The sequence below is a fragment of the Trichoderma atroviride genome, chromosome 4, assembly GCF_020647795.1.
Source record: "Trichoderma atroviride chromosome 4, complete sequence".
Classification (NCBI taxonomy): domain Eukaryota; kingdom Fungi; phylum Ascomycota; class Sordariomycetes; order Hypocreales; family Hypocreaceae; genus Trichoderma; species Trichoderma atroviride.
The window spans coordinates 3,326,034-3,348,346 of record NC_089403.1 but is presented as its reverse complement, the minus strand read 5'-3'; the positions used below and the strand labels follow the sequence as shown (position 1 = coordinate 3,348,346).

Here is a 22,313-nt window from a genome sequence, read left to right as displayed (position 1 = left end):
AAGAAAGGGGACATTGCAAAAACATAAATCCATAAAATCACACACATAACGCATTTGTCGTCGAAAAAAAACTTGGTGCATTATCGTCGTCTATAGTTCGCCCAGTGACATCTGGCCAGCCTCTCGTTCGACCTTATCCATCACTCAAATAAATGTTGTCTTCGCTCTCATAATGTTGATTGCGCTAGGCTCGTCGATCGGTGTCCATCACTGCGCAATGGCTGCGGTGGGAAATAGCAAAGATCGTTTTGTCGAAGGTGACCGGCCCAAACTGTCGTCTGTTTCGGACAAAAAGTAAGGAGGGGTGGGTATTGGGAGTTTTTTTTTTTGTCTTCTTTTTTCTCAGTTTTTTGTCGTTGTAGTGTCGCATTATGTATTCTTCGTGAACGCCATTGGTAACTCCGATGCTGATGTTGCCTGTAAACCAACCAACCCCCCTTAAAGTACGAAGTTGTGCCGCCCGTTTACACGCCCCTGGTTTTGCCCATCACATATACACATAGTCTTCCCATCTCATATATCATTCCCTTACCTGTCGTCGCCGCATATCCTCCCCATTAAACCCCTCATCATCACACCATCGAACTCAGGACGCGTATACTCAAGATCATTACGAGCAGGCCGATGGTGACGATGATGAGTAGCGTGAATGCGAACCAGCCCATTACCATGGCGCTGGTGCCGACACCACTCTTGACAACGCCATTTCCAAAGTCTTGTGCGATGACGGATGCTGCGACGGATGCGGTGTGCTGCCAGAGGACCGAGACGAGAACGAAGATGGAAGCGATGAAGATGATGGCCAGGGCGATTTGCGAGACGGGACGGGAGGGAAACGGCTTGACCTCGCGCTCGGATCCTTCAGAATCTTCTTCCTCGTGCCATCCAGGAAAGGTAGCGAGGAGGAGCAGACAGATGAAGGCAAAAATGATGGCAATAATGCTAAAGGTCCATGTCAGCAAAGTGCATATGACAAACGTGCATATGCGCATTAGAGGATGCAAAGCAGTACTCACATCAAGTATGGAAATACAATCATATCCTTGAACTGGGCAGCCAGCCAGATGAGATTGAGGGGGTCTTGGTCAACTGAGACTTCTCTGGCCAGGGCTGTCGCATTGTTACTACAAAGCCACGAGCCACCATCCGGGTTGACGCAGATGCCAAAGTAACCAACGCGAGCCTGCAGTCCGGCGTTTCCAGTGAGGCGCTGCATCGCAGTGTAGAAGCTGTAATCAACTTGCGCGGTATCGGGGTGAGCCTCGTAAGACTTGTAGTAGATGGAAAGCAGGAAGATGCCGGGGATTAGAGGCGATGAAGACGAGCAGCCGGCAAGCAGCAGCGCTGTGATTGAGCGATTAGCAACGGCGTATGAAGAATTGGAACGGCTATTTTGGTGACGTACATAGTAGAATGATTGCGACGACGATCAGAATCATCAGCACGTGGTGGTACCCGAGAAACGGGACGAATCCTGTTGAGACACATTGTTAGGACCAAGTTGCCGCATTCCAGGCGCTGGGCGATGCGAGACTCACTCTGCCATCCTCGATGGAATCGGCGCACCGAGATGATCGTGGTACTGGAGCTGGAGCTCGTACCCGACCGAGTCGTCGCCATTGCGGGTGTTTTGGTAGAGGGCGATGTCCCTCGTAACTATCCAGACGTGACGAGTATGGAGGGCAGACTCCTACTAAGAAGCGATCGCGTGGGAGATTAAGCGCCGAGAGCGCAAGTCGTTTGAACCGCGCAGGATCCCTGTTGCGCTGCGTGCAGTGAGTGCTCTCTGCTTCGGAGAGGCCTCTCGTCACGGTATCGTTGGTCGAATCCCGACACAGACTCGCGCAAATAATGTCGCGTGGAGGCAAGGATGGCGGCAACGCACGTTGGAATGAGCGAGCGGTGAGAAGCCCACTCCCTCAGATGTTGCCGGCGCTATTCCGAGTCGCCGTGGCTCGTGGCAGGAAATCGTGGATGAATAGCGAATATTGAAGCAAATCGGAGTGAGCGTGGAATTCCCGCTACAGACCCTGCAATGCCTAGAGCGACGAGAATGTCTTGCGTGCTGCGCGGGCTTCAGTTGTCATGGACGACGTGCAGGACGACACTTGGCTCAAAGAAGAAGATGCGAGTCCTTCCAAAAGAGGAATTGGGAAAAATGGGAATTGACAAGAAAGGGGGGTGCAGCCCAACGTATGTAACACGTAACTTTCTCTTTAGCTTTTCCCTCTTTTTTTCTCTTTGGCTTGTCGCTTCTCTCCAAAGTCTTTTTCTTCAAAATTCAGATGGCTGGGGAAGTTAGCGGAAAAGTATCTTTAGATCTCGCAGCTTATTGCAACGCTGGAGCTCCGAATGTACTTTGGCAGGGATGGGCTCGCATTTTGGTTCGTCCAGCCACGCCATTTCTGGTATTGACTTTGGTTGGCTGGGGAACGGGGGTGACGTTGGCGCCGTGGGGCCGCGGGGCTTAAAAAGCTTGGCTGGGACGCGCAAAGGTGCGCAGTTTTCCAGGCGCTTTGGCGCTGGTGCTTGCGAAAGCTCAGCAGCTGGACTCGCCAGAGGCTGAGCGGCGCCGCTGTGGCCGGGGTGGCAGTGGATATGTCCCGTTTCCCAGCGGGTGCCTTGCAGGGGATCAGTGCGCTAAAGATCGCTGATTGTTTTTCTGCGAGGGCATGGTGGCGACAAACGGGGCCGATGCGCTCGCGTCTGGTGCAGGACTGGAGGCCGGTCTCATCGTGGTTTGCGCGCGATCGATCGTCAGTCAAGGCATTCAAGCTCATGCGGCAGAGGCGGGTGGGTAAGACACGCATATTTCTGAAGATTGGCTTCCTTTATTGGAGGCGTCTTCAGCCGTGCTGTCATGTGAAATTCGACCTTGGGTGGTGCTACAGGCGCATGCACTTACACGGTACACGTCTGGCATCTTACACGCCTATCCTTCATCCTTTCCAGCTTTCTTAACAAGGTGAGTTACAGGATATCAATCAACAGAAACACCGACCTCGTGTACGCACCCGACCATCAGCGCTACACTTGCACCTCGTATAATCTTGGCAGGTTGCCATGACAATCCGTGTCTCTCGCGGCCAAGTCGAGCTGCGCCGGAGCTAATGCCTAGGGTCGTGTCAGGCATTAATTGGCGCTCCATACGATCAATACATGGATCGAGGTGAAGAGCGAGGCGCAGCTGCTACTGACCGCTTACTTACGTGTACTGTAGAAACATGTCTTGGTCACCTACCTATATATAGCAACTTACATCTTCTCTTATACTACAAGTACTTGAATTTACTCGCTTGTTATTCGGAAGACGCGGAGTAAACAACTAGAGAAGCTTGTGCTTTCGTACCAAAAACATGTAAATCAGTCACCTGCTGTCAACAAAGCCGATCAAAGCGCAGAGTAAACGCAGACAGAGTAAACACTCAGCTTTTACACTCTTTACCGTCGCGGCCCCTTATTAATGCAGCAATGCTCTGCGCGATCAAGGGCCGTTCGTAAGCACTGCACTTCAGCGCTGTTCTTGGTGGTAGCATTTTGCAGCCCAACCCCCTGTCGTTGCAGATAATGGCTGCAGCTCGCCATAAACACGGAGCAGCTGTTCCGCTACCGTACCTGCAGAATAACTGGTGCTGGTGCTATTATCACGAGTGACGAATTATTCTAAGCTCTGCGAATTGCTTGAACAGTAAAAAGAACAAAGTGAACAATGATCAATTCAATCAATTTATAACTTTCCAAACACCAGCTCATAGGGCAACGTGAATCATACTAGTAGTGTTTGTCCTCTCTGTCTATTAGTGGGTGCATACATCGTGCCTCGGATAACCTTCGGTAGCCCGTATCGATAAGCATGGCCAGCTACATGCAACGTGCATCGTCATACTTGCCAGCTTCGATGCAACTTGATAGGGCCACGTATAAAAACCATGGCTACCTTGTCTGGAATCCTCAATGGCAGCTCCCTGGATAGCCGCGTCGAGGACTATCTCGAGGACAAGCTTCAATCGACTGCTGACCTCGACAACCTCGACGAGCTACTCACCAATGTCGAACTGCAGCGAAACCAGCTCCAATCGCAGCTCGACGACGCTGCAAAAGAGCTGGAAGAGGCGAGGCGCATGGGCGATGAACGCCAAGCAGCCCTCCAGGCCCGAATCGCCGAGTTCAACGAGCTGCAAGAAAGCATCGACAGGCGCGTCCAAATAGCTGCTGCTTCCGATGCGCCGAGCGAGGCGATTGCGCGACTACAGAAGCCCATGAAGCAGCTGCAGAATGTCGAACTGGCTCAGAAATACTTCTTGCTGTTACAAGATGCTGAGCGACTACGGAAAGAGGCTCGGTCCCATCTACCAGGTAGCCCCAAGGAGGCGCTCGAACCGTATGCGCTGTTGAAAGAGCTGGCGATCAAGCTTCGATCCCTGCCCGGGAATGATGAGCTTCATCTTGTGGATCATGTTGAAAGGATGACGAAGAATCTCTGGGATGAAATGAAACAAATAATGTCTACCGAGTTGGAGACTGTATTGAATAAGAAGCGCTGGCCCAAAGTCGACCCTCAGTCGGAAATGGACGAAGAATGGCTAGCCTGTGTGGAGAAGCTTCTCGATTTGCAGATGCCAGAAGTCATTCATAGCGCAGATATCGTGGCCCTCTTGCCGTTTGAAGTCATGGCCAAGATGTTTGTTACCGAGTTTCGCTTCCATTTCATGAGCGATAAACCAACCAGCAGCGCTCAATCAGTTGGGACGCATTGCTTTCCCTGGCTTCTGACAACGTTGGAAAAGTGGGAGGACTTCTTTCGCGATAATCTGGGCCATCTTCTGGCGTCCAAGTTCCACGATTCGCCCGTGGCTAATAAGACCATCTATGTGGATCCTGCCTGTGCCCTCATCACTGCAATGCTACCCGTTGTTCGAGAGAAGATTGACGCAGTAGCGTCAGAGACGCATACGAACCCTGGGTTCTTGAGCAGTTTTATATCCCAAATCATGGCCCTGGACGAGAATATCCGATCTCGGTTCAACTATGACGGCGGTGATCCCGAGAATGGCTGGGCAGGACTGTCAGAGATCATACTGGATAAGTACTTTGATGTGTGGTTCCAGGCCGAGCGAAGTTTTGCGTTGGAGAGGTTCGAGGCCATCTTGGAATCAAGAGACGCGCGCAAAATCGATTACGATTATTCACTGCCCGGCAAGATGAAGCCTACATTTGCGGCTGTTCAGCTCACGGATCTGCTACGGGTGGTAACCACAAAATACGAACGCCTCCGTAAAGTCAAGCAAAAGCTAAAGTTTCTCACGGATATCCAACTTGATATTCTCGATGGATACCATGATCGCTTGAGAAGCTCATTGGAGGCCTACCAGTCTTTGACTTCTACCCTGGGCCGAACCATCCACGGCGTAACGAAAGAACAGCTCGCTGCCCTGGAAGGGACTGGTGCCTTGGAGACGTTGTGCAAGGTGATTGGTAGCTCCGATCATATTGCCAACACTTTGGCGGAGTGGGGCGATGAAGAAGTAAGTTTGGGCAAATCCGGAGGCAAAGAAAAATATTAATTCGGAGTATAGTTCTATGTCATTCTCTGGGATCAGCTGCACAGACGTCAATCTCGACAAATAAAGCCACAAGGCTCAGCAATCGGTAACGTGGTTGGGAACAATCATGATCTCAAGGAACGCACTGTCGCTGCCGTTGATGATGGCGACGAGAATGGGGCCATTTTTGACGAAACTATTGCAGCATATACCAACCGTCGCAAGGCCGGCGAAGAGCTGTTGATGGGTGCCTTGGTCGACTCTCACTCTAAAGCGTTGCGTGCCTATACCCATAATGTTCAGTGGACAACAATTGGCGAAAGCGCCACTCCTGGTAAGCTCTGATACACATCTTCATCATTTTTAGTAACCAGTAAGTCTTACTAATGTTGTCTGAAATAACAGATGACTCTTCAGCCCTCTCCATCACACCTGAACTAGATGAGCCCCTGAGCGTCTTGAAGAGGAACCTAGAGTTCTTGGGCAAAGCCCTCTCTGCGGCCTCGTTTCGCCGTGTCTGGCGAGATGCGCTCGAAAAGCTCCAAGACTTGCTATGGACCAGTATTCTCATCCGTCAAACATTCACCACGCTTGGGGCAGCACAATTTGCGCATGACTGCGCGTCCATCTTTTCACTTGTTGACCGCTTCATTCCCAACGGCTCGGCAGCGCTAGAATCTCTTCGCGAGGGGCTTGTCCTGCTCAACTTGCCGACGACGACAACTGCAGAGAGCGAGGACGCCATCGCCATCACGCTCAAGCAAGCTAGTGATCGAGCGTTTACCGACAATGACGAGGCGCGTGCGGTACTTGAGGAGCTGCAGCTCGTGGCATTGACACCACTGAATGCAAGACAAATTCTCCAGAGGCGGGTGGAAAATAACGAGAACGTTGGATGGTAAGATTGATGGCTTTTGACTTTTTGCATAAAGAGGTATGAAATAGAATTGTGTTATTGTGTCCATTAGATATAAATATTAACACGGCTTATAACGAAGATCAATTGATTAAATTCATGTTGAATGTTTGGCTCTCATAATAATTCACTTGAACCATACAGCTGTCTAGAATTAACAGGCAATATTCCCAGATTCCGTCTCTATATCCATGCCATATTTCTTTTCGCTTCGTCCTTTACCGTGCAATTCGGCTGTGATCCCATCCCAAGCCAATAACGCCAGAATAAGAAAAAGAAGAGAACATATTTTTTGTTCTTTCATACATCTCTTTCGCTTTTTCGAATCGCTTCGCTCGCTTTTTTTTCCATTTTCACTGAACTTTCTCCTTTTAGTTGATAGCTCGCATGGTCATTTCCACCACGGCAAAAGTGCCCGCGCTCACAGGCATAGCCCTAGCCAGCGTAGGTCCAATGCCCTTCCAGAATCCCCCCAGGCCATTGGCGCGGTATGTAGAAGCGAAGCAGGCTCGCATAGTCGGATACTTTTGCTGGGCGCCAAAGCCGTCGGTCTGCATCTTGCTCTTGACAACGTCGAAGGGGTAGCTGGCCAGCCAGAGGACTTCTCCGGCAAGGCCTCCGTACAGGGCAATCTTGTAGGTGGGGATTTCCTTGCGGTCGATGCCGTTGCGCGCGGCATCCGAGTTCATGAGGTACTCGAAGGTGGTGAACCAGGCGCCGTAGGCAAAGGCCTCTCGCCAGACCGTCACGGCCTCGCCGCGGTACAGGCCGCTGAGGGCGCCGTTGTGGGCGCTGATCTTGCGGATGCAGTCGAGGGGCCCGTTGTAGAGGCGCCCCGCGCCGTGCGGCTGGCTCTGCAGGCGGATGCGGATGTGCTCGATGGGGCCCGACAGCGGCGCGTTGGCCACGCCGGCGAAGGCGCCCGCGGCAAAGTACTGCGCGTAGCTGAGGTCCGTCGTGCTGTGGCCGCTGCTGGCGTTGCGAGCCTCGAGCCAGCGGCGCGCGGCGTGGAATGCGCCAAACTGCACCGACACGCAGGCGCCGATGCCGATGAGCGGCGTCAGCGTGCCCTTGTAGAAGGCGAGGGCACCTTCATGCTTGTAGATGGAGGCGGCGGCTTCGAGGGCGCCCGCGTACTGGGTCGATGTCTGGAGACGGACTTTGACGATGTCAAAGGGCTGGCCTGGCAGGATGTTAGTTGTTGCGATGCAAGCCGTGGGAAAGCGTTGCTCCGGGCCGTCGCCAGAATTGCGCCGAAACTCGGATTGTGCTCCAGCAGCGAGAGGAGAAAAGGGGAAAAGGGAATTGCATACCGATCAGGACTTGCGCAATGCCTCCAAGAGCGCCAGAGAAGAGATCTTTTGCCGTCTGCAGCCCTCCGCCCTGTTGCTGTTCCAGTTCTACTGCCGCCATGTTTTTGGCTTCTGAAGTGGCCCCGCGGCCGATAACGGATACGTTAGAAAGTGGCGGGGGAATAGAGAGATTCGCTTTGTCGAATTCGAGCGAAGAATATGTACAAGGATCAAAAGCAGAGCATAAAGACACGAATTGAAGAGAAAGGAAAAGAGGAGGAAAACACAGAAACAAAGGACAGTGCCAACAGAGGGAAGAGATTTGGAGAAAAAAGAAAAGAGCCTGAAAGTTGTCGAGATAGGCGCCGATGACCCGATGTCGTTATCAAGTGGGGCTATTAGACGTGTTGCTGCTAGTGAGCAAAATCCCCCACGAATTGGGTGGATATGGATGGAGATTTATTGGAGTAAGATATCTTAAAAAGCCCACTTTGATGTTATGTTGGTGGATGAAGACGGAGGAAGATATTTTCATACTCATTAGAAGCCAGCCTACTGTGAAGGCCAAACTTCTCTCTTTGTTCACTCAGAAGGTGATAGCGCTGTTCCTTTAGTGTGTATGCTCCAATGTTTATGTAATAGACTCGCCGTTGAATGCTACAATTTTAAGGATAAGATCTCCCCTAAAAAAAACCCCCTTGATTAAACTTTTTCTATCGTTGCCTTACATGATGTCCTCAATTCAAAATCTGAAATTCTGTTCGCAAGCTATTAATGTTAAAGGCTCTTTAAAATCACAGGCCGAGTATGACTATAAAATTAGGTAGCCATTATCCAGCACCCCAGTTCTGTTATCCAACACCCCAAAAATAAAGAGAGCACGAAGTTATCTAGCACCCCGATTATGTTATTTAGCACTCCAGCACAGCTGACTAAACCAAGATCCGGTTTCTTTTTCGCATTCTGCTAAAATTGACAAACTGTAGAGAGGGGATTGACACGAGTTTGAAGACATGAAAATCAGGCCTCAGACCAACGAAGAGCCAACTCTCTTGCAGTCATCTCTCGTTGTCGGCTCTAAAACTATTGAAGGGTTGTTGTCATCGATGAAGGATCTGATCCTGATCTTTCTGATGATGTCTTAGCAAGTACGCCTTCTTCGCTCTGTGCAATCGTGGAACTTTGAGATGACGACAGCTGGGAGGATCTCGCCGGGTCTGCGTGAGGATTCCCCTCCTCTAAACGGCTCTCAGCGGTCGCGAAAAAATCTCTCCGTGCTTCACTTATCGCACCAATTTGCGAAAGTCTCGTAAGAAAACCTTTGACCTTTCCTGGAGGCAGTATGTTATCCGGCAACGAGCTGTGGAGAGGGAAAAACAAGTAACGCGCAAGGAAGTAAACACACGGGCTAATTATAGGATTGTAGAATACTCGGCGGAAGAGGGATAACAGTGGCTGCGCCAGGTACGCCTCCAAAGATTTGGCATTGAACAAGAGCACCACGGTCACCAACAGAGCAACAGTTGCGGTTGTAGCCATGCTGCCCATAATTCCCGCCGTCGGTGCGTCGCTCATGCTGAACACGCCAGTAGCGAAGCTGATGGGGAGAAATACCACCGTTACGTACGTAAAGAGTCGAAGATCGTTGGCACGGCGCAGGTCCAAGTCTTGGCGTGTAATCTCCAATCTCTTCGACAGCAGCGTCTTGAACGACTCGATGTCGGCGTAACAGCGCTTCAACTTGATGATTTTTTGTTCATTTGATGCAAGAAGCTTATATATATCACTTCGATAACCGCGTTCATCCTTGAGAGTCCATCGCGGTCGGTTGGGTGCTCGGCTTGCCTGTCGATCCTTCCAGTGCCCAATAATTGTTAAATTTTCGCTGAGATCGTCTTCCACAACTTGCAGTATATGGTGTAATTTGCGCCATAATTGGGTCGTAGAATCAAATACGGCACCATTAACTTCTTGAAACAAATCAAGCGGATCTGAGAGTGGCGATGTGAGACTGATTGTTTGTGCATTTGAAGAAGGATTTTTCTTAGGATTTCTTAGGACTTCACCCTTGGCGCTTTTAAGGATATGTTGAGTACTCTTTAGCATTTCCCGTAAAATCTCATCAAATAATAACAGTTCCAAAACCTGTCGTTGCTTCCAAGGATGTTCTTTCGAAGAGTTTTTAGCCGTTTTGAGATTGGGTATGCCAAGCGATTCAAAATCTCCCTCGTTTTCTGCCCGCTGCGACCCGCATTCAAAAAAGTGGCATGTCCAATAACGATCGAATACGTCGCCGTCGAACCTAAAGCTCATTACAGCTCGGCCTATCCACTTACTCTCGCTCTGCTGATAACTATGCGGGAACTCAATCTTATCTTGTGGGGAAATACCAGGAGCTTTGGGGGTGCTATTTTCATCGGTAATTCGATAGAAAGATAGATGAAGCTCGGTTTCCCATGTATTGAGTATTGGCGTTGTTTCATCAAAGAAATACTTGTCATACAAGGCATGTCTTTGAAAAAAAATTGAAATCTCATCCTGTTCCGACGAGGCAAGATAGCATATCAACGCGGTCTCTCTATTTGGGCCATAAAAATGAACAAGTCTCTTCTTTGCCTCCTCTGGCAATCGTTTCTTTGCTAGAAGACCGTACATTTCGGAGTTTTTGGAGATTTGCGTTCCGGAAATTTTCGGTGTAGTATATTCGTCCTTCTCCCGGAGAGATTTGGATTTCGGCACATCAATGAGGTATCCTTTAACTTTGCCATCAGGATGTTGAGCTTGGTTTCTAATAATTTTCAGCATGACTTTCACATGAATGTCCTTTTTATTTGCACGGAATTTTTCGACGGAAGACTTTAGATCACCGTACTCGAGACCAAAAAACTTAGGCTCATTATACATCCACTCGTCTGTATACTCCACAATGTTTCTAGCGTCAACGATGTTGTCGAATGGTATATTATTGTCATCCGTGAAGCCTTCCTGGTACTCTGCATTCGAAGTTGGTCGAGACTTAGTAAGGCGCTGACGCGGTAGAGTGCGTGAAGCAATTTTTGGTTGCATTCGGTAGGTCCATAAGATATATGGTAACTCAAAAGTAGTGTTCCAGTAGTCTTCGCTTTCAAGCTCTTCGCTGAACAGTGCAGACTCTTTATTCTCGTCCAGCTGTCCCGGAAATAGTCCGTTACAAGAAGAACTTTCAAGTAGAACCGATTTTGAAAAATCGAACATTTTGGTCATTTGGTCTTTCGGCGTGGAGCCAATATCCCAATCTTTCGCGGACATCATCATTGCCTGCGCGAATTGTAATGGGTGTATCCAATCAATATCCTCACTTCCTAGTTGATCCATCTGGAAGTCTATCATGCTCTTCCAAACGTCAATCTTGTTATCCCACCCGTTTGTGTTTGCTGGTGTTGTAGTTTTTTCAAATAGCCCCAAATTATCGGCGTCAAAAAGTACTGTATCTTCCAATCGAAGAAGAAATTCCGTTCCGGTGGGGCTGCGTAAACTCGTGAGCATGCGCTGGTTGGACTGTGTGTTTTTCGTAGTAAATCTTTTGAGTATGTTGGTCCTAATCTTGGTGGATGTGTAGCTCAATTTTCGACCCTGCTTCGTCTCAGGGTCGAAATCAGGTTTAAGCTCCTGGGTCATCCCAAGATCCTCAGCCGACTTAAGGCCTCTCCATATCATAACATGATTAGAAAAACAGAATATGTGAGTTGGTTCTTGTCTGAAATGTGGAAATGCGTATTGGCCTTGTTTGTTCCTTTCGTCAAGTTTTTTGACCCAATTAGTAATGATGGGCTGGAATGCATCGGCAACTTCCTTTTTTTTGTCTTCCTTTCCAGCTATTTTGTAAAATTCTGCAGCTTTAATAATGTGAAATGGTGTATCGGAGAGAGATCTCCCCCCGTAAAAAGGAGTGGCCTTCCCAGCCCTTTATTACTTCCCCGCTGGCCCAATGGTGAGGACAAATAGATTTCTCGTCTTTGTCATGCTTTAAGATCTTTAATAACCATTTGACATGCCCATAACAGACTTTCCAGATTCGTGAACGCATGTAACAATCGTAGCTTCCGCAGAGATTTTGAGATATGGCGCTGAAATTGTAGCTTTGACAAGGGCATTTGGGTGTTTTGCATGATGTCTTTGCTTTCTCACTGAAATGACTCAACGCTTGAAGTAGAACTTGAAATGCATAACTTTTCCACTATGTTAGCTCTTGAAATATCATAATAGGTGCCATAAGACTTACAAGCTTGCAGCAATGGAAATTCGGTGGCCAGAAACATCTCCACACGTCAAAGCTATTAGAGGAATCCCATCAGAAGTCTCGGCAGCAGGTATGCTGCAAACGGATAAAATGTGTTCCAAATTTCGTCTCAGTGCAAAATTAAGATGTGCGTCCTCCGTAAATGATGTTGCTTCGAACTCAGCCCCAGATTCTTCAAGTACCCTCCGATAGTCAGTCAAGTCCACGGGCTCGATACTGTTGACATCTTCGTTGTTCGAAGGAATTTGCCTCAGCGTATAAGCCAATGCTATTTCTATCTCCCCATCCTTTTGTCGCTCAGATGGGTTAGATGGATCAATTGTATACTCAGTGGTTTCGTCATCCCCAGACAATTTTTGAGCATGACCATTGATGAACAACGATAAGCACAAACAAGCAGCATTTTGCACAATTGTATTTCCATTCTCCTCAGTTTTTTTCCGGATCCTGAGAACATTTTCTTCTCCGTTTCTTTCTCTCAAATATGCATTCTTTGGATCCTGGTCAATTCTACTAGGTTTCTTTGAGAAATCAAGACATTGAAAAAGTGGTTTGACGTTGATGGTAAGCTGTGGAAGGGTTGTGATGCCTCGAGCTTCTGATTTCTTCTCTTTATATGTATATACTTGGTACACAGTGTCTTTGTATATGCGATATTCGATTTTGACATCGAATACTTGGGTGGTCGTGCTGAAGCGCGGCCAACGGTCGCGAAGAAACTCCATCTTTGGTATTTCTGAGCTCATTTCCCATGCGCTGTCATTGGAGCTCATTTCGAAGCGCATCCCGTTTTTAGAACTCTTGGTGTGCGACCCCAAGCGAGCCAAACGTGAGACGATCAAGTAAGGAGGTGGCAGTTCAGCGAATTCCACACAGACGAAACCCGATGGGTTGTCAAAATGCTTTTGTTCCTCCCCAAAATAGCGTGTGATTTGGAGCAAGCGGCCGTGCGCATTTGCAGTCGCTGTAAGGCCTTCATTTCCAAAAGAGGCGTAAGCGGTGCGGTTCCGGACTTGTTCAGCAGCTTTGCTGGGAACCGACATATATTCTCCAGACGCGTGTTCTATATGTGACCCCGTTAGCTATAGTCAATAAGAGATGGAAGGAGAAAAGCATACCAGTTGCCATAATGGACAGCTCTCAAAAGAGTAAAGCGAAAACTAGACGTCTTAACTGAGGAGAGACTGTAGGTTCGCTCTCTAGGCTACTGCAGTCTGATGTTTTCGTATTTCTCGACAGTTTTCAGAAGGGCAAAGAGGATAAAAGATCCAAAGGTGACACCAAAAGAAAGGAGCATAAACTCTTATTGCTGAAGAAGAAATTGATGAGCCAGGAGATACACTGGCTTGGTTGGAGCTTTTGCTTAGTACAAGATTTAGATCTTGTCTTGGCTGTGGTGACAGGATCCGGTGCCCGATCCAATGCTGATTTCTTCTCCAATCTGCTGTGGTGGCAAGACAGCAATAAATATTAAGTTTGACTGCTGGCGGCAGATGTTAAATAGTATATTAATGCCGTTACGTGACGAATCCGAGCCGAGAATGAAATATCAAATTGGGCATAGCCGGCATGTCCTACTCATGATAATTCAATGGTTGGGCTTCATATGCAAAACCTGACGCAACAGCCTTGAAGCCTGATGCGGCAGCCTTAAAGCCCAACGCAGCAGTCTTAAGAGCAGGGAGATGGTGCGGCTGACCATCGTGTAACCACTGCTTGCCCTGGTCTCCCATAAAGCCTCGTGCGGGGACGATATCATGGAATGCTCCACTAAGACAGCGAATTCTCACCGAAATGGAACGTTAGAATCTGTTGCTTGCCTAGGATTTACCGTGGCTGTCGTGGCTCTCTTTCATTTACGCGCACTAATCGTTGGTAATAGTTCTCTACCACCACCCTCGAAATCATGAATATTGTATTTATCCATACTAAGAAGCGATGGATCTTTGACGCTGTCCAAGCCTTCGTGCAACAAAATCGATTATGGAAGGATTTAGCCGTGTAACCTATGGACAGGATATACCAAGTAGCTGTAAAGAGTCTCAAGTTTGGAATAGCTAAATGTCACATACGCAAGAAATGCTTTCACATGCGATACACCCAATATACGGGCACATTACAGGCAAAACTAGGCCGCAATCGTTTCTCAGCTTAAGATGGAGGCCTGAGATGTTGTGGGCTTCAGCGAGTGGATAGACAAGCTGAACATAGGTCACCCATGTAAGCTGTACATGGGTGACCTCCATCGTCCAGGCTGCCTCGCATACTTTTTGGTCTCAGCTGCAGGCAATCCAACGTGGCAAAACCTCAGTGGCATAGCGATAATGGGAACATCGCTCAATTGCATTGACCAATCTATTTTTGCACATTAGACGTTGCTGTCCAACAATACGATGCCTTACTCTGCAGGCTGGACAGCAAAAAGCAAATTAGACACCGCCACGATGGCTGCTTGTACGCAAATGTTTGGATACCAGGCTACGCCATCATGCAATGGCCCCCAATCCTACCTCTACCCACCATCAAGAAGCCGAGATATAATGGGGAAGCCGAGCGGGACATCTCAGGTCACATCTCATACGCCTCAGGATTTTTGGGGGGGATGGATGCTAGATCTTTTCAGAAAAGAGAACATGTTACTACTGCATATCACATACAACATTAAGGCACGACACTGATGGACAGCTTAGCCATTATTCTCTTTGCTAATGAACCTGGTCAAGACCTGAGATGATGATAAAGTTTGGCATTATGCAGCCCTGTAGAGTGAGATTATGGTCGCTGATTTTATTCAATCTTAACTCGATGGGCAAATGGGAGGTCTGGCCCTATGGACCAGCTCGGGCTATGTTGCACAGCCTGACAGGAGATTACTTGTCAACCTTTGTCGTAGGATGGGTCTTGATATTGGTACTATTATTTTGTTTCATGTGACAGTAACGTAAAACATTATGCAAACCCCAAAGTTGAACCTCTCTGTAATTACCTACGGAAGTAAAGAAAGAGGATTCAGAGCAGCACTACATTAGATGCAAGACGAAGATGTACACACTATCCTGTTCTTCTTGACCACTTTCGCATCCGCAGAGATAAACTATAGGTCTACAAAACTAGTAACAGCAACTCTCGTCTAGGGACTGCAAAAGTCATCTCATATCGTAGATTATTCACATATCGACGTCGTCACAGATCACACAGCAATACAAGACACGTTTCAGAGCGTTGGACCGCATAGACCCAGAGGGAAATGCAGGTTGGGGAACTGGCGCTTATACTTAAAAAGGTGCAAACACCAAATAGATATCCGACATCGCCAAGGTAAAAGCCATGTTAACGCAGACGCGTTGTCACGCCTGCCGACCGCCGAGAACGGCACCATGATTTTCGTCATTACGCGGCGACAGGCCAAGGAATTGAACTATCCCCAAATCACCCCCTACGCCACGTCCCACATTGCCATGTTGGTGAATAAGCGACGTAGAAGGGGGAGAGCCAGGTTCCTCCGTGAGATGTCCGCGTCAAAGTATGAAGAGGCCTTGGTGGGTTGTAACAGACTTGATTCTTCTATCAAGACTAAAAGGTGGGAGTTGGCTATCCGTTATATATTCATATATTCCCTGATGTAGGTCAAGAGACTTCTTTCCTTCCGGGGACGCTGGGTAGGTGTCCCACAACATCCCCTCGTCTCAAAAATGAGCGGTAGCCAACAAAAAGATATTTTCATACCCATTGGAATCTAGCCTACTGTCAAGGCCAAACTTCCCTTTTCGTCCACTCAGAAGGTGATACCGCTGTTCCTTTGGTGTGTATGCCCCAATGGTGATGTAATATCCAATCTCAGCTACCTAGGTACTACTTGATATCCAACAACAAGAGACCAACATCTACTGACAATCTTCTTGTAAAATCTCTTTAATGATCCTCATTTCCCATCTGTGCCTTCTGCTCCTTCATTTCATTCATAGACCCCATCCTTGATTCGCAGCTTGACGTTGTCCGCCCGCGAACTGATTTGCAGCCATGTTCCGAGCAACCAGCATATTCTCATTCCACAAATCACAGCCGCAAGACTTCCATCGCTTTCCGCAGGTGTAACAGAACTGGGCTCCGCATTTACAATCTGCTAAAGTGTGAGAACTGGGCTCGAAGAGAGAAGGAGAAAAGAAATAAGAACGATGGAAAAGGGGGAAAGGGAACCTTACATATATGGTTGCAACCATGCGACAGCTCTACCATTCTCCGACACTGAAAGCACCTCTTCCAGCCATTGTCTCCCGCAATACGCAGAATATTGGCCGTCTCCGTGTCCTTGGGGCAATCGCCCGTATGGGCTGCGCCCTTACAGATGGTGCAAGTCCTACTTCGACATTTCACACACGTCGCCACCTCATCCTTGATGAACGGCGTGGGGATAAACGTCGAGCAACTGGGTAGGTGGCAATATAGTCTATTCGTCGAACCGTACTCGAGCTCCTTGGCGCGATATTTCCCAAGTATTCCCGCAGGAATGAAGATCTGGTTAACACCGTCGAGAGGAATCGTTTTCCCACAGCATCGAGGGGGGGAATATGGACTCGTCGTTTATTGCTTTACTAATGTAATTGGACAGGCATTCGCGACAATAATCGTGAGAGCACGGGCATCGCAGCGTGTCGACGAATGGGAAATCTTCATTGCAAACAATGCAGCGACGTCTGTTGCTCACTTTGGTCATCGACCGATTAGCTCGTTCACCCATCCTAGATGACTCGGCAATAGGTGAAGGCCCGCCATCATCGTGAAATAGAAATATGAGTTTGTTGACCATTTCATCAGAGATGTTCTCTTTCAAGGAAGCCGTATCCGGTGGCTGTCTCGGGGGAAAGAGGTTGTCCCTTGCAATGTTATTCTCATCAAAGCCATGGAGCGCAAGCATCCGATCGCGTGTCGCTTGTTCCTCTTCGTTGACGAGCTCTCTAATGACGTCCGCGTCGCTCACAACGGCACGAGCCAGGCTGCGACTCATTTCTCGATCGTGGATAAAGGCATGGAACGAGGCGAGCTCGGAGTTGAAAAGCTCAAGCGCCAGGTCGAAATCGGGAGCCTTGCCCTCCTGGTACTTTCCCTTGGCCATGCTTTGGGCATCTTCCAACTGAAGCTGGATGATGAGATCAAGACTTGCCTGGTCCATCTCGTATTCCATGGCTGCTAGACGCTGTCAAATTCTGCAACGATTGAACGACAAAGTGCCAAAGGCCTGTAATTGAAAGGCAAGCGATCAAAATCGACAATTTCTCGATGGCAAAAAATGCTGCTACCCAAAATCCAGGGCGAAAACGATGCGAGGGCTACCAAGTACACTCTGAGCGAGTAATCTGTACCTGGCAAGTTCTTGGGATGAGACACTTGTCGCGCTTCTGTGCCACTCCCTTCTCATGCGGGAGGCCAACCATTGGGTCCTGTGAGAAGCTACCATGTACTTCTTACAGAACCGTACAAGTACCGCTCTGGCTCTGTACCTCTGCCCGTAACTCTGCGTGCGGGGAACGGCAACATTCCCGTATTATATTTCTTGCGTGGCGGGGTTTTGCATGGATCCGGGCGTATTTCACACGCATCATCACTTGACCAGCGAGCGATGGTCTTCACTAACATGACAGTTGTTAGCCTTGGATTCCAAAATGTCGTTTGCATGACTGAATACGATACACGTATAGAGAAGTTGAAAAAGACGTGCCAACCTCCAAGTAGTGTGATGCCAGCCCAACTTACAATAGACTCTTAGACGTGCAAGCTTTATTTTTTATGCTCGATGAGTCAATCTAACAACCTCAGCGTTGTATAAAATGATGAGCTCCAGGGCCAAGGTCCACCATATAATCTCTAGCTGGAGAATAGCATGCATTGCCTCAGCCACCCGGTTCTTTCTACTCCGTGCCTTGCTTCTCTTCCTTATCTACAGTGGGGCTAGCATATGTAAGCTCTGATACCTCGGAATATGACGAGACACAAAGTGTCAACCGAGTCTTATAAGTCGTGAGGCATAAAGTGCAAGTAGTTGTTGACTGGTAGTTGCACCGAGCTCTATCAGCACAAAATATCATGGTCCGATCATCATCACGACTCAATCAATAAGTTTCAATCCATGAGAAACATCATTCCTACATGGTAAGGTAGCCTCTAAAACTAGTGGTCCGCGTCACGATGGCCGGATCATCAAGCAGCAAAACTATTCAATTCTCGCAGCCTTATGCCAGGTTCCAAACGACGTTTCAACACTTTACCCTCGAAAACAATCAACTAGAGTTCACTGCTGTCGAAATTGTGGATTGTCGGCTAGGCGCTTAAAATTCCCGAGCCACCTACCGCTATTTGCAAGGATGAGCACGGCATACAGATTGGCCATGGCGCAAGCCTGAAGCTCAAGCATTGGCGATCGCCATAACGTGGGGGAAACAGAGGCAATGGGCTCGAGGCCCCATAGCTTTGCCGACGATCCTATATCTAAGCCTCTATCCTATATCTAAACGGAAGAGAAAAGAGAGAATTGCACTCATCAATCAACTTCTGTGGCTCAACTGCATGAGCTCTACCGTATCAGCGCGGAACCGGCAGCACATTTATTCAGTGCAGCCCGCCCAACTGGACGATCAGAATGTATACCAGGCTGCGACAGGCGATTGTTGCGTCGTCATGGGTGTTTTCAGCCATTCTCCTGGCCGATGCGGCTCCCGACCGCCCGAACATCGTCTTCATCTTGACAGATGACCAGGACAACCATATGGGAACCCTGGATCATATGCAGTCGCTGCAGAAGCATTTGGTCCATCAAGGCACCACGTTTGAGAGACATTATTGCTCCAGTAAGTATTACCACTTTCTCTTTTTCTATTTATTTAAAAAGACTTATAAAGAAATGGGGTTTCCAAGAAGCTGATATTTCTTTCTACTTCTAGCGGCTATATGCTGTCCATCCAGGGTCAGTCTGTGGACCGGACAGCTTGCTCACAACACCAACGTAACAAACGTGAATCCTCCGTGGGGTATGTTCCCTTGATCACATATACACAGGACAAAGAGTCAAGATTCTGACTTATACACAAAAGGAGGTTATCCCAAATTCGTCCAGAATGGATACAATGACCACCACCTTGCCCTCTGGCTTCAACAGTCAGGCTACAACACCTACTACGTAGGAAAGCTCTTCAACGCCCACACCGTCTATAACTACGACTCGCCTCCAGTCAGCGGCTATACTCAGTCCAACTTCTTTCTTGACCCTTTTACCTACCAGTACTACAATGTCAGCACCACCAAGAACGGAGCGCCTCCAATCAACCCCGTCGGTAAGTATTCCACCGATATCGTGGCCGAGAGCGCCGAGGAGTTCCTCAATCATGCTCTCCAAGACGACAAATCTCCCTTCTTCATAACTCTTGCGCCAATCGCACCCCATGCCCTCGTGGGCGAGGGCTCAACAGGAGCCTTTGATCCTCCGCAGGTTGCAGAGCGGCACGAGGGCCTCTTCCCCGAATACAAGATCCCCCGGACGCCAAACTTCAACCCGGATTCTCCCAGTGGCGTTGGCTGGATCTCAAAACTCCCAAAATTCAACGATAGCGTTGTTGATTATGGCGATGAATATCAGAGGCTGCGTCTCCGGTCGCTGCAGGCGGTAGATGAGATTATTGAGTCCGTCGTCACTCGTCTCGACGAAGCCGGCGTGCTCGACAACACCTTCATCTTCTACACTTCGGACAATGGCTACCACATTGGCCAGCATCGGCTTCATCCTGGCAAGACGTGCGGCTTCGAGACCGACATCAACGTGCCTCTCGTCGTCCGTGGGCCTGGCGTTGCCGCGCAGCGAATCACCCGCGCTCCCTCTTCACACACGGATCTCGCTCCTACGATATTGAAAATCGCCGGCGTTGATATCGACGACAAGAAATTCGATGGGTCGCCTATTGACATTTATGATGCTGCGGCTGAGCCTCGCTCCGAACATGTCGCCGTTGAGTTTTGGGGCTTTGGGCTCGCCGAGAGCATCTTTGGGAGAGAGAATGGCGTGCCTCTTTATGCCAATAATACGTACAAGGGACTTCGCGTTGAAGCAGAGGACTATGGATTCTATTACTCCGTCTGGTGCAGTAATGAAAAGGAGCTCTATGACATGAAGGTCAGCCAGCTATATTCCAAGTACTAAGAGCGAGCCTTTTGCTTTTGCTGACTTCAAGGTTCCATAGACCGATCCAGGACAGATAAATAATCTTCTCTCGCCCAAGAACGCGCAGCCCGGCACCATCACTCTCGTCATCAACAGCCAACAGCAAGAATGGCCTCTTGATCGAGTGGTCGACCGCCTGGACGCTCTCATGATGGTTCTCAAATCCTGCAAGCAGCATTCCTGCACTCACCCCTGGGAGAGCCTTCACCCATCGGGCAACGTGAGCAATCTCCTCGACGCGCTTTCATCCGCCTATGATGATTTCTACAGGGAACAAGTAAAGGTGAGTTTCACTCAATGTGAAGGTGGATATATTGTCGAATCAGAAGGGCCGCAGGACTACCGTGCCTTTGAAACTACAGGAGAGTTTGGCGATGGTAGCATTTACGATGTACCAGGGCAGCAAGTTTTAGTCAACCCTGACTGGAGCCTGTGGGAGTAGATTCCAAGTTGAAACCGGTAATGCATAAACAGTGCATCTCGTGAAAAAATAAGAAAGCAACATTATCACAATTGCCACGCTCATTATATGTAGCTTCTGTTCTAAAAGATACCAATAATACTACGCCATTCACGCTCCGCCCCAACAACGCACATATTCGAAATCTTCTTAGCAGCAAAAGCAACATTACACCTTTCCATAATCTCCAGGGAATCCATTCAATCCATCATTCTTGACAGTCTTCAATTTGCTCACATCCACCCCATGCAGCACCCGTGCGTTGACACCCCTCGCCTGATGTCGTGATTTATACATCTTCGCCAGGACTTCTGGTAGTGCAGCAATATGCTCGTCGGTACAGTCTTTGAAGTTGTTCGTCATGCCGACGCCGCAAATCCTGCAAAACGTCTTGTATAGAATGTGCGTTCCGAATTCGTATTTGCCAATGTTGGCCTCGTCTCCGGATAAGATGATATTTGGGACGGGGCGGTATATCCAGAGGGCGCCAATCTAAATAAGTGGCCAAAGTTAGAAAACAACGTTTGGTTCTCTGGATGAAAAAAGTACGGATGAGAGTGGATGAATCTTGATAACTTACACGTTCGCAAATGCTACAGTTGCATTCTATGACTCCTTCGAGGGTCTCATCAATTGGTTTGCTCGGCGCAGCTACTGTGAGCGCTCCACAATGGCAACTGCCTGTGTACACAAGCTCTCCTTCTGCGGCCTTGGGGAGCTCTCCTTTATGAGCTGGGTCCTGATGGGGTTCTCCCTTGGAAGCACCTTCGTATCTGCAAACATCATATCAGGGCTCCATGTCTTTAAAAGAAGAGGGGAAAGGGTGTTGCCTTACGGGACTCTCTTCAGATCCCAGGTGTTGAGCCCTTGAATAGCATGTGCCTATGGAAATCATGTTAACAAAAATATTCTCTCACATCCCTCATTGTAAAAGGTCGTGCGTCGCTTACATTGATATAGGATGGCTGCAGAGCATGTTGTGGGTCTGCCTCCTCATCCTTCCACCAAGATGCCGCCACACCAGTAAAACATTTGGGGCAGAACTATGATTCACGGAATGAGTTAGAAAAAAGAGTATCTTCAAATCTGCGTGTGTGCTTCAATGCTCTCTCTTCTTACCAAATGCTTCAGTTTCTTTTCGCCAAACGTATACGCCGTCAGCTGGTCTAAGCTGCCCTTGACAATATTCACGTTGCTTTTCCCGTCAAGCCAAAGATAGCCCTTTCTCACGCAGATGCTGCATTCGCAGTTGTATGCGTCCTTGATTTCGGGCACCTTGATCTCAAACACAAAGTCGCCGCAATGGCAGTTTCCTCTGTATGTGATGGTCTCGGCTTCAGTCATATTGACGTTTGGAGTTTATATTTTGGCGCAATACGTATAGTGTTTAGCGCACTTGGTGAATGCGAGGTGAAGAGTGAGAAAAACAGAGGAAGCTGAATAATGAAGGCTATTCCAAGTTGTTGGTAGAAAAGGACGAGTTCGGAACAAAATGTCTCATGAAACCCTGCATCTTTTATACATGCGATGTTCCGAGGTATACGTATCCTATTCGGTATCAGGCAGTCGCCGAAGTGCGAATTAAGTTGCAGAATGCTAGCCTCAGGCCGAGGATCG

General features: G+C 48.5%; 7 protein-coding genes across 7 annotated transcripts; 2 read left to right on the top strand and 5 right to left on the bottom strand.

The window, feature by feature from the left end:
• Positions 1-572: 572 nt before the first annotated feature.
• TrAtP1_008452 (uncharacterized protein) lies at positions 573-1,620 on the bottom strand (the record flags this gene model as incomplete). The annotated part of the gene is made up of 4 exons (XM_066113909.1): positions 573-942; positions 1,017-1,344; positions 1,406-1,474; positions 1,539-1,620. The coding sequence occupies 4 exons, from the start codon at positions 1,618-1,620 to the stop codon at positions 573-575; spliced, it is 849 nt and encodes a 282-aa protein (XP_065969998.1).
• Positions 1,621-3,878: 2,258 nt separating this feature from the next.
• On the top strand, positions 3,879-6,542 carry TrAtP1_008451 (uncharacterized protein). Its single transcript, XM_014086768.2, has 3 exons — positions 3,879-5,525; positions 5,577-5,877; positions 5,949-6,542. The coding sequence occupies exons 1-3, from the start codon at positions 3,930-3,932 to the stop codon at positions 6,443-6,445; spliced, it is 2,394 nt and encodes a 797-aa protein (XP_013942243.1). The 5' UTR covers positions 3,879-3,929; the 3' UTR covers positions 6,446-6,542.
• Positions 6,543-8,063, bottom strand: TrAtP1_008450 (uncharacterized protein). Its single transcript, XM_014086767.2, has 2 exons — positions 7,773-8,063; positions 6,543-7,642 (listed from the first exon to the last, which is right to left on the bottom strand). Exons 1-2 carry the CDS (start codon positions 7,870-7,872, stop codon positions 6,831-6,833), a joined length of 912 nt encoding a protein of 303 aa, XP_013942242.1. The 5' UTR covers positions 7,873-8,063; the 3' UTR covers positions 6,543-6,830.
• A 771-nt stretch (positions 8,064-8,834) lies between these two features.
• TrAtP1_008449 (uncharacterized protein) lies at positions 8,835-11,408 on the bottom strand (the record flags this gene model as incomplete). The annotated part of the gene is made up of 1 exon (XM_014086336.2): positions 8,835-11,408. One exon carries the CDS (start codon positions 11,406-11,408, stop codon positions 8,835-8,837), a length of 2,574 nt encoding a protein of 857 aa, XP_013941811.2.
• A 5,141-nt stretch (positions 11,409-16,549) lies between these two features.
• On the bottom strand, positions 16,550-17,212 carry TrAtP1_008448 (uncharacterized protein; the record flags this gene model as incomplete). Its single annotated transcript, XM_014086766.2, has 1 exon — positions 16,550-17,212. One exon carries the CDS (start codon positions 17,210-17,212, stop codon positions 16,550-16,552), a length of 663 nt encoding a protein of 220 aa, XP_013942241.2.
• Positions 17,213-18,033: 821 nt separating this feature from the next.
• On the top strand, positions 18,034-20,740 carry TrAtP1_008447 (uncharacterized protein). Its single transcript, XM_014086461.2, has 4 exons — positions 18,034-18,872; positions 18,966-19,052; positions 19,116-20,188; positions 20,256-20,740. Exons 1-4 carry the CDS (start codon positions 18,665-18,667, stop codon positions 20,676-20,678), a joined length of 1,791 nt encoding a protein of 596 aa, XP_013941936.1. The 5' UTR covers positions 18,034-18,664; the 3' UTR covers positions 20,679-20,740.
• Positions 20,741-22,283, bottom strand: TrAtP1_008446 (uncharacterized protein). The gene is made up of 5 exons (XM_014086765.2): positions 21,816-22,283; positions 21,647-21,739; positions 21,532-21,578; positions 21,277-21,469; positions 20,741-21,188 (listed from the first exon to the last, which is right to left on the bottom strand). The coding sequence occupies exons 1-5, from the start codon at positions 22,038-22,040 to the stop codon at positions 20,865-20,867; spliced, it is 882 nt and encodes a 293-aa protein (XP_013942240.1). The 5' UTR covers positions 22,041-22,283; the 3' UTR covers positions 20,741-20,864.
• Positions 22,284-22,313: the final 30 nt, after the last annotated feature.

Bases quoted from the DNA above. Each gene is read 5' to 3' on its own strand.
- TrAtP1_008451 (XM_014086768.2), top strand. From the start codon at position 3,930: ATGGCTACCTTGTCTGGAATCCTCAATGGCAGCTCCCTGGATAGCCGC. The intron at 5,526-5,576 runs GTAAGTTTGGGC...TTCGGAGTATAG, and splicing joins CGGAGTGGGGCGATGAAGAA to TTCTATGTCATTCTCTGGGA. The intron at 5,878-5,948 runs GTAAGCTCTGAT...CTGAAATAACAG, and splicing joins TGGCGAAAGCGCCACTCCTG to ATGACTCTTCAGCCCTCTCC.
- TrAtP1_008446 (XM_014086765.2), bottom strand. From the start codon at position 22,040: ATGACTGAAGCCGAGACCATCACATACAGAGGAAACTGCCATTGCGGC. The intron at 21,740-21,815 runs GTAAGAAGAGAG...CGTGAATCATAG, and splicing joins AAAAGAAACTGAAGCATTTG to TTCTGCCCCAAATGTTTTAC. The intron at 21,189-21,276 runs GTAAGTTATCAA...CCACTTATTTAG, and splicing joins ACTGTAGCATTTGCGAACGT to ATTGGCGCCCTCTGGATATA.
- TrAtP1_008450 (XM_014086767.2), bottom strand. From the start codon at position 7,872: ATGGCGGCAGTAGAACTGGAACAGCAACAGGGCGGAGGGCTGCAGACG. The intron at 7,643-7,772 runs GTATGCAATTCC...ACATCCTGCCAG, and splicing joins CATTGCGCAAGTCCTGATCG to GCCAGCCCTTTGACATCGTC.
- TrAtP1_008447 (XM_014086461.2), top strand. From the start codon at position 18,665: ATGTATACCAGGCTGCGACAGGCGATTGTTGCGTCGTCATGGGTGTTT. The intron at 18,873-18,965 runs GTAAGTATTACC...TTCTACTTCTAG, and splicing joins TGAGAGACATTATTGCTCCA to CGGCTATATGCTGTCCATCC. The intron at 20,189-20,255 runs GTCAGCCAGCTA...AAGGTTCCATAG, and splicing joins AGGAGCTCTATGACATGAAG to ACCGATCCAGGACAGATAAA.